Source organism: Theropithecus gelada, chromosome 6 (assembly GCF_003255815.1).
Source record: "Theropithecus gelada isolate Dixy chromosome 6, Tgel_1.0, whole genome shotgun sequence".
Classification (NCBI taxonomy): domain Eukaryota; kingdom Metazoa; phylum Chordata; class Mammalia; order Primates; family Cercopithecidae; genus Theropithecus; species Theropithecus gelada.
The window spans coordinates 91,102,444-91,112,674 of record NC_037673.1 but is presented as its reverse complement, the minus strand read 5'-3'; the positions used below and the strand labels follow the sequence as shown (position 1 = coordinate 91,112,674).

Here is a 10,231-nt window from a genome sequence, read left to right as displayed (position 1 = left end):
TCATAGGCAGAAGGAACTTGCTTTATCTCAGATGAGACTTTGGACTTTTGAGTTAATGCTTGAATGCGTCAAGACTTTGGGGGACTATTGGGAAGGCATGATTTTATTTTGCAATGTAAGAAGGACATAAGATTTGGAGGGGCCAGAAGTGGAATGATATGGTTTGGATCTGTGTTCCCACCACAGATCTCAAGTTGAATTATATTTCCCAGTGTTGGAGGTGGGGACTGCTGGGAGGTTATTGGACCATGGGGGCAGAGTTCTCATGAATGGTTTAGTACCATCCCCCATTGGTTCTGTATAGTGAATGAGTTCTCATGAGATCTGGTTGTTTAAAAGTGTGCAGCACCTCCCCCACTCTCTCTCTTGCTCGTGCTCCAGTCATGTAAGATGGGCCTGCTTCTCCTTTGCCTTCTTCCATGATTGTAAGTTTCCTGAGGTCTCCCCAGGAGCAAAGCCACTGTGCTCACTGTACAGCCTGCAGAACTGTGAGCCAATTAAACCTCTTTTATTTTGTAAATTACCAAGCTTCAGGTATTTCTTTACAGTGGTATGAGAATGAACTAATACACTACCCCATCACATTTTATTATTGTCACTTTCCAATCCATCCATGGAAAAGGGCAGCATAATAACAATAATTGGTCCTAAGTTTTCACTCAAAAGCTATTTTAAATGAAACATGTATCTGTGTAAGTGATATATATCTATGTATGTAATAAAGCTCATATAGTGCTTTGCATAGAATGGATCTTTATAAATATCAAATAATTGAATGAGTTAATTAACAAATTTAGCAATAGAAGGAGTTTGCAAATAATATTCTGTAACCTTAATAATTGTAGGTTGAAGCCAGGCACAGTGGCTCACACTTGCAAGGTACTCAGGAGGCTGAGGTTGAAGCATTGCTTGAGCCCAGGAGTTCAAGACTGAAGTGTGCTGTGATTGCCCCACCACACTCCAGTCTGAGTGGCAGTGAGACCCTGTCTCTAAAAATAAAAATAATGATAATTGTAGATTGAGGTTTCTCAACAAAGTGCTCACCATAAAAATTATGGTTCTTTGTAGAATACATAGTATTTAAAATGTGAGAGTTGTAACTGTGATCTTCTCTGATTTGCCCCATTGTGCCCAGTGGATCATGGGGGTGGAGTTTTCATGAATGGTTTAAAGCCATCCCCCCTTGGTACTATATAGTGAGAAATAACTCACTATATAGTATGTCCAATGTAGTGCCTCAGTACATACTGGTTGATGGACTAAATAAAAGTACACTTGGAATATTCCTATTTTTTGATAAAGAACATAAGCCATTATGCAATAGGCTAAAATGGGACTCTCTTTTTCTTGCCAAACTTCTACTTCAGTTAGAGATTGCTTGGTGCTACAAATAACAAAAAATTCAACTCAACTGTTTCAAGCAATAAGAAATTGTATTGGCTTATTTCCAATGACATCCAATAGCCAGGCCTCTGGCATTTGGTCTTGTCACCACAGTGAGTTCATTAAGGACCTAAGTTCTTTTCATCTCTCCACTTTGCCATATCCATGATGTTGACTTCATCTTGTGGCTGGCTTCCCTCTTGGTGAGAAGTGGCTGCCAGCAGCCATTAGGGTTACATGCTCCCTCATTTACCTTTAGTGTGAAGAGACTAAAGGTCTCTTGAACACGCTAACTTCTATGGCTTTCCCAGAAGAGTTAAGAGGTTCCTTCCTAGATTCCCTGAAAAACTTCTCTCCCTCTCATTGCATCCCATGACCATTCCTGAGCAAGATACGGTGGTTAGAGGGATGAGAAATTACTCCAATGGCATAGACTAATCAAGTCACAGTCTTGGAGTTGGAGAGCACTGGGGTTTTCTCAAAGTGCTGACTGTTTGTAAAAGATATAGACATTCTAATAAGAATCTGAGAACTGTCAGAAAAGGAGAAATAAATGCTAGGAAGGCAATGAACAATGCCCACTACTCGTCTGTAAGGCCCAACTCCCTACTTTTAAGTACCACTGTTGCTGCATTAATTTTCCATGACAATTCTCCAAGATCTATTGCTTTCCTTCATGTAATATTATTCAACTGGATTTTTATCCCTCATAGCCCAGTGTTAGAAGATAACATTAGCTATCATGTATTGAGGGAATCTGAAGAAACAAACTTAGATTCCCCTCACCTTCACCCAATCAATTATTTTACACACATTATCCTATGAAGGACATAGTATTAGCTCCCATTTTCTTGATGAGAAAACCAAGACTCAAAAATATTCAGCAAACCACCTGAAGTCCCCCAGCTACTAACTGTACAGACGAAAGTCTAGTTCAGGTCTTTAGACTCTGAATATTCTACTCTTTTCACTATATTATATTGCCTCCCAACTCAGCAAAATATATTTTAATTTAAGAAGACCATTCATTTTTATTGTAATATTTTCCCTTTGATCAAGTTAGAACATTTTTAGGAACAGAGGGAAACTCCTCAAATTTTCTAACATCTTCTGTGTTTCTTAGGACATAACTTAGGAAAAAAATGCTTTAAATCTGTCTTCCACAAATGAGCCAGACTATTCTATTTTTTGTATATTGTTTATAACTAATCACTAGTGTGGTTTATTACTCCTGGGTGTTTTCTGCATTCTTTCCATTTCAAATTACATCATAAATCATATTTACTTATTTTGGCCTTATGTTACTGAGGTTTTTTTTAAGATGTAGAATTCTTTGCATTTAGTCTTTAAAGTTCTATAAAATCAGGACCACCACATTGTTCAACTCTGCTGGTAATGTTCACATCTTCATCTATATGAAAAGTGTTCCCTGAAGTCCTGTGTGCAGTAGTTTGGTTAAAATCTAACTCCAAAAAATGTACAGAATAGAGGGATGGTTTATCTCTATTTTACAGGGCAACTTTGATTTCTTCCAAACTGCAAGTATGTAGATCTAGTTTCTCTTCTAGTCATTTCCTATTTGGGTGATAACCTAGAAAGGAGGGAAATTTCGGGGTCAACCTGTGTATTTGCCTTTGCTGTGTGATGTGAATAGTATGTTCTACTCTAGCAAGAATCTAAATCTGAATAACCTTCAGGGACCTCCTTGCCTAGGACACAACTGAATCTCTGTGTTGCCTATAGAAATGCAGATTAGGGTCAACACCAATAGGATGGCCATCCTGAGGGAAAATGTCTCAAATTTCCTAACCTACAAATGCCTCCAGGGATGGGAACCAAGTCATCTAGTTATATATTCAAGTTTCAGATTTGGCTAAAATTAGAGGAAGTCCCTTATTTATAGAAGAGAAGAATTTCTATATAAATTGGGCTTGACTAAATCTACAAAATCTAGGAAAACATCAGTTTAATGGGATTTCAAATTAACTTCTTAAGTTGGTATTCTGTATTTCCAACCCAGATGAAGAATTCTCAAAATTTCTAGTTAACAATCAGCTGAATACCCATTGTATTGTAAAAACCAATCTAGATAACACTTTTGCAATAGTTTAAAAGTTTTAGTCTTGCCTTTTTAACTGGCATTTCCTCTCCTTTCTTTACTGTAGAGCCTCAGTTTTTTCATCCCTCCCTCCATACAATTCATATGTTCAGTTCCATGTTCAGGCCAATCATGGTGGCTCCATTTCTCTTGCAATGATAGGTCTAAATATGGACATGTGATATAGTTCTGGCAAATGAGTCATTTAGGAGAGTCTATTGGGGACTTCTGAGACATGTTGTTTCATTTCTATAAAAGGTACAAAAAAGAGAAATCTTTCTTCTTCTGGACATTGCTACATTTGAATGTGATGCTTGGAATTGCAGCAGCCATTTTGTGACCTCAAGGGGAACTGGCCTGAGTGTCAAGTCCACCACTCAAGAGGGCATATTGGAAAGAGGAAAAGGATCTGAGCCCTTGTATGAGTGAGGCTGCTCCAGAAAAACAGAACCAATAGCATTCATATAGATATATAAGAGAAGATGTATTACGGGAATTGGCTCATGTGACCATGAAGGCTGAGAGGTCCTACCATATACTGTCTGCAAACTGGAGAACCAGGAAAGCTGATGGTAAAGTTTGGTCTGAGTCTGAAGGCCTGAGAATGGGGGCTGTGGAGGTTTGTGCTGCTGGTATAAATCCTGGAGTTTGAAGGCCAAAGAACAGGAGTGAACTGCCAAGGACAAGAGAAGATGGGTGTCGCAGCCCAAGGAGAGAGAGAGGATTCACCTTTCCTCTGTCTTTTCGTTCTATTTGGGTGGGCCCTCAACAGATGGGATGATGCTTGCCGCCTCTGGTGAGGATTGATCTTCTTCACTTAGTCTTCTGATTTGAATGTTAATTACTTCTGGAAACACCCTCACAGGCACACCCAGAAATGATGTTTTACCAGCTATCTGAGCATCCCTTAACCCAGTCAAGTTGATACATAAAATTAACCATCACAGCCCTTGATTATGAAGTTGAGCTACTTACTTAACCAACGCTGGCACAGCCCTACCACCAGACTTCTTGTCATGTGAAATAATAAGTTGGAGCCAGCTGAGTCAGCTTTTCTGTTAGGGTAGTCTTAACTGCAGAAAACAGAAAATGTGTCTCAGCTGCTTTAAATTTTTATCTCCATTGAGAGCATTCGAAGCGGTCCAACATTAGGAATCGTATTTTGAAGACTCTCTGAGATTCTGCCTCGATTTCTGCATCTAAGATTTCCCCTCTACCGTTTCATTTGGTGACCCTTCATGCTATCATTGAGATGACCTTTCTAAAATTCAAATTTGGTCAAATTATAACTGATTAAATTCTTCAAAGGCTACTTTTTGCTTTCTTGGCTTGGCACACAGACCTGTCTTCACTGGGTCCAGGCTGAATTTCTCTGACCACATATCTCATTAGGTCAGGCCCCAAAGGCACCCTAAAGCTATTGTCATTACTTGACTATGCTATATTCTGTCTCCCCTACGCTTTGCAGTGCTATTCCCATTGCCTAGAACATGTTTCCTGACTTGAAGGGTCACCCTCAAACCAGCCTTCAAGAGCTTCTTTTGGCGTGTCTTTCCTAATGTCCCCTCCTAGTCCCCCAAGATTGTCAGATTCTCCTTTTCAGTGCTTCCGGCACCCTGACTGGATGCCCCTGTTATAACACAGGTGACACTGTTGTGTAATTTCCTGCATTTGACTATAACGTCTTTGAGGGAAAAATGTGCCTTATTCATCTCAGCATCTCCAATGCTTGGCTTATTAACTGGCACAAAATAAGCAGGTAATAAATGTTTATTAATGAATAAATAATGCTATAATCTAGACTTGGGTTCATGAAAACAACTGTATCTTCTCTTTGGCTGATTTATTCCTGGTATTTTGCAGACCATTGCATCCTCAACAGGGTAAGGAGGAGCAAAGAGAGGAAGGAAAAGCTACAACTCTGTAACGTATGTTGTCAAAATTTTGGAGGAAGGTAAACCAAGCTTAGTAAAGATTTTCTTTCGTATATCTTTTATCTGTTCTATCTCTAACTCGTATGATGAATTATTCAACAAATATATACTGACAGCCTACTACATGTCAAGCATTGTTTAAGCACTTGGAATATATTAGTGAACAAAACAGCCCTCAGAGAGCATTGGTGCTACAAAGAGCTTTAAACAATCATTTCTCCTTTCTGCATCTTAGGCCTGCATTTGTGCATGAACAAGAAACATTGTAATGGAAAGCTTTAGATCCTCATATAAAAGTCACTGATAAACACATGGATATATTGTTCATAAGTGATGCCACTTCTGTCTAGAATCAAGAACGGTTGAGAAGAAGAGGTTACTGATCAAATCCACTCTTTGACCTTGTTCTCAGCTATTCACACCAATAGGCATTGAATTCATTTTTTTTAACAAGGGAATTTTATATACGCATGCAGCATTCTGAGGTTTAGACTTCCTTCCTAGTTGCAAATCTCTTTGAGGCTCCATCTGGGACATTGAGCCCCACCCATATGCACCACCTTGAAGCTTCCTTTCTCTGGTTTGCTGGGGACTTTGTATGGAGAGCCTACATCCGGGCACAGCATTATACCTTTAGAGGCTGCTGGGGGCACAGGGACGATTTCCAACAGAAACCAAGTATATTTGAAAGACACAAAGTCAAGCTTTTATGTTTCCTTCCTACACCCTCAGCTTCTGTTGAAGTGGAAACTAGACTGGAAATAAAGGCCACAGTGATTTTCTTCTGAGAAAACACATTACCATGTTAAAAAAAAAAAAAAAGTCCCAATTGCTCCGTTGGGAAGGTTTTTATTTTACAAATACTCTGTGGCTCTAAAATGACAGCATGATTACATTTCTGACAGCACTGGTATAATTCTCAGCCTCCCCAAGGAGAGCAATGTGGGGATTTTCGTCCTGGAAAGAAAAGGCAAACTTGCAGGTGCCGAAGGTACATTTGATTTAAGCACGATTCAAAATAAGTAAATACAGATGATAACACAGCAAATACTGAAAGTTGGGTAATTTAGCAAAAATAAATGGTCTTATCCAGAGCACTATAAATGCGTGAAAGAAAACTGCAAAAATAACTTTTTATTTTTACAACTTCCCAGTGTCTCGCTGCCTCCAAATGGGGAGATATGAGAGGAACTGTAGGGAAGAAGAGAAACTGGAAGAGCGTAGGGAAATGTAAACATGAGAACGGAATAGGAGAGTGGAGGAAGGGGACAACTTCAGTGTCACTCTCTCACAGACTCTCCTGCCCCTTGTGATCTGGACAGACCCTGGCAGGCCTCGAGTTCTCTGGAGGTTGCGCCTCAGCGACAGATGACCCGTCTCTGACCACCGGGCACCTAGAAGGCGCTTTCGCAGGAGCAGGGCAGGGGTCTGGGGCGCGGAGGGGGTGGGCGCAAGCCGCCCTCGTCCAGCGGTTCCCGCCGAGCATGGTGATAATGAGGGTGGGGCCAGCGTTGGCGGTAGAGCGCTTGGTGGCCCCTGGGCCCCTCCTCGTCCTCCCCGCCTCCCTGCGGCGCGCAGCAGAGACAGCCCAGGCGCCTCCGCAGCCGTCGCCACAGCCGGCAGTCGCCAGCCTGGAAGAAGAGGTAGACGAAGGGATTGAGAGCGCTGTTGGCCATCCCCACGACGCGCAGCGCAGCCGACAGGCCCTCTCCCTCCCAGTCTCCCGCGGGCCCGGACGACCACGCGGCCGCCAGCCGGGCGGCAAAGTAGGGCAGCTCGCAGCCCACGAACAGCAGCGCCAGCAGCAGGCTCATCTTCAGGCTCTGCACCTTGGCGCGGGGCAGCACGCTGGGTGCAGGGGCTCTGCCTGGACTCGCCGACCAGGGCGCTGCAGCCGCAGGGGCCTGCGGCCGGCGCCGCCACCAGACGGAGAGTAGGTGGCCGCAAGCTACGCCCAGGACCGTGACAGGCGCGGCGAAGCCTGCGACGGCCTCGTAGAACGCGTAGACCTGCAGGTGCCAGCGCGGCAGGGGCGCGAAGATCCCGCGGCAGCGACGATGCCCCGGCCAGGCGCGGGCGGCCGGGGGCGCTCCGGGCTGCGAGGACGGTGGCGGCGGCGGCGGCGGCAGCAGCGAGGGGGAGTCCCCGCGCACCACGAAGGCCGGGGGCAGCGCCAGCAGCAGCGCCAGCAGCCAGCCCAGGGCGGCGAGGGCACGCGCGGGCAGCGGCCGGCCCTGCGGACGACGCACTGCGCGCTGGCGCTCGAGGGCGATGAGCACCACGAGGTGGGCCGAGGCACCCCGCCCGGATGCCTGCAGCAGCTGCAGGAAGCGGCACGCCAGGTCGCCCGTGGCCGCGCGGGGCTCGCCCAGCAGTTCCCAGGCCAGCTGCGACAGCGCCGTGCCCCCGCACGCGTACAGGTCCGCCAGGGCCAGCTGCACCAGTAGGAAGTCCATCTTGCGACGCTTGGGGCCCGCCCAGGGCCCGCCGCCGCCGCCGCACAGGCGGCACAGCACTGTGGTGTTGCCTGCCACCGCCACCACCAGGATGACCCCCAGGAACACCAGGCGGATGCGGCGGCTGGGCGGCCCAGAGGCGGGGGCTCCCTGCCCCAAGGTCAGGTTGAGACCCCAGCCGAGCAAGATGGGCACGGAGAGGTTGGGCGCCGGCGGCAGAATTGAGGGGCTAAAGAGATCCTCCATCCTTGCCCCGGACGAAGAGGAGGCACCGAAGAGGGCGGGCAGGACGCGGGAAACCAAAGTGGAGGCGAGGCGGCGCGGCGAGCGACGCTAGGTCTACGAGTTCCCAAAGTTAGTTGAAAAGGCACACGCACAGAGAGGGAGATGGATTCGGGCGGCTTTGCGCTTAGTTGTTTTTGTCGATTGTCCTCGTCATTTGTCACTCAAATGTGGGTTGTACACTCGAGGAACACACATGATTCCTATTCTCCACCTTCTCCGCGTCTTCCCTCCCATTCTCGGCGGATACTCTTCCAATCTCTGCAGTGTCCCCCGACGCTACCCTCGCGGAAGCCGCGGACCCCTGGGCTCTGAGAACCTCATCCGTTCTCTATTTACGTGTAGAACACAGCAGGACAGAAGGTCGCTTTGCTTGATCATTGTATACGGCCAATGTTATCCCAGCACCCACACGAGAGAGGACCTCTTGACTGAGATTGTACCACCCGCCCCCACCACTCCAATGTGACTGCCAGTAGGAAAAAAATAGAAAAGACATTAGTTTTGATTTTAAAGGTTTGAAATGCCATGGATCTGCATGAGCATGAGAAAAACAGGAACACAAGAAACCTAACAGAGTTTTGAGCAAAGAGGAGACCTGTTAGCTGAATTTTGATCAAGATGTGTCTTCTCTGTCCAAGAATGAAAGTATTTTAATTTGAGAGTACTAAAGTCAATGATGTTGCTTTTAGGAATGGCAGTGGTTTGCAGATCATTCTAAATACTTCTCATTACTAGGAGCAGTGGGTCACAGCTGCTTTCTTGGTGATGTAAAATTCATTTCATTAGTCTGAAGAGGGCATTAATAGGTTTTATGCAAATGGTAGTGCATTTATTGCTTTTCCCCTAATATTTTCATCCAGTGAAGGATGCGTCATCACACTCCTCATTCTCTTGATTCTGTTTTCCAGCAGATGGGAAGTTGCTAGGAGGGGCTACGCCTCCAATAAGCCTAGAGAAAAGGTGACTAAGAAAGTGATAAGGCGGCCAATTTTTTTAAAAAAGAAATCCAAGTCACAGGAAATGGTTTAGATTAAATGTTGTTGCTTTCATTTTAGCCTTGCCTCCTCACAAACACATTTTAATTTCCCTGTTGCAAGCATCAATTTGTTTTTTTATGCACCCTCCACATTAATCATGGTGAAAGTAGAATTTCCTGTACTTCCTGGCCTGGGGGCCAGGGAGGTATGAGTGTTTTCTGGGGTTCACATTCCCAGGCTGAGGAAACATTTGGAACTCTAAGATTCATGGCATAGGAAGATTTGGTGGGTTCCATGATAGTCCTGCCAGCTGCTGTAGGAATCCCATTTCCCAAGCTGTTGTCCTTTGGCCAGAAACCTTGCTTATTTTCATCATCATCTTTGTGGTGCCTTGCTCTGGTCTGACACGTTGTAGTTATCAGTGGGTATGTGTTGAGTTGATGAATTAGTGGATATATGATGCTTTTCAGATAACTTCGAGCATAAATTCCTGCCTTGACTATAAATCTATCACCTAAGAAAAAATTCCTTTTATACTATGCCAGTATTGTCCAGAGGAGCCCAAGGAAGCTCTGTGGAGAAATAGGAATAAGTGTTCCTGGTGGGACATTTAAGAAAGAGCTACAGTGATAGCCTTGGAAAATCTGGTTTGATTTTCATACTCTGCCTTTAGAAGTTTTTGTCCAAGGCCTTTTTCTATGCACACACATCATCCCAGTTTACAATGTACTTCTTCCAGGGAGTCTTCTCTGAGCAATGCTCATCATGCAGTGATTTTCCTAGCTAATATCATTTCAGTGTTTCTCAAGATAGTCTATCATTTGTCTCAAATTTGTTGAAATGCTTTTGTATATTAGCATTTCAAAATGACTACAGTGAAATTGCATTTCACAGAACTTAACTTTAGTAAGATCTGATACAACATTGATTTTCAACTGGTTCTTTTTTTTTCTTTTTTGAGACAGGGTCTCACTCTGTTGCCCAGGCTGGAGTGAAGTGGCATGATCATAGCTCACTGCAGCCTTGACTTCCTGGCCTCAGGTGATTCTCTCACCTCAGCCTCCCAAGTTGCTGGGACTACAGGCACACACCACCACA

The 10,231-nt window shown here is 44.8% G+C and overlaps 1 protein-coding gene across 1 annotated transcript; it reads right to left on the bottom strand.

Moving 5' to 3' along the window:
- Nucleotides 1-6,254: 6,254 nt before the first annotated feature.
- On the bottom strand, nucleotides 6,255-8,307 carry GPR150 (G protein-coupled receptor 150). The gene has a single exon (XM_025389072.1). The coding sequence runs from the start codon at nucleotides 8,115-8,117 to the stop codon at nucleotides 6,810-6,812; it is 1,308 nt and encodes a 435-aa protein (XP_025244857.1). The 5' UTR covers nucleotides 8,118-8,307; the 3' UTR covers nucleotides 6,255-6,809.
- Nucleotides 8,308-10,231: the final 1,924 nt, after the last annotated feature.

Coding starts and splice junctions, on each gene's coding strand:
- GPR150 (XM_025389072.1), bottom strand. CDS start 8,117: ATGGAGGATCTCTTTAGCCCCTCAATTCTGCCGCCGGCGCCCAACCTC.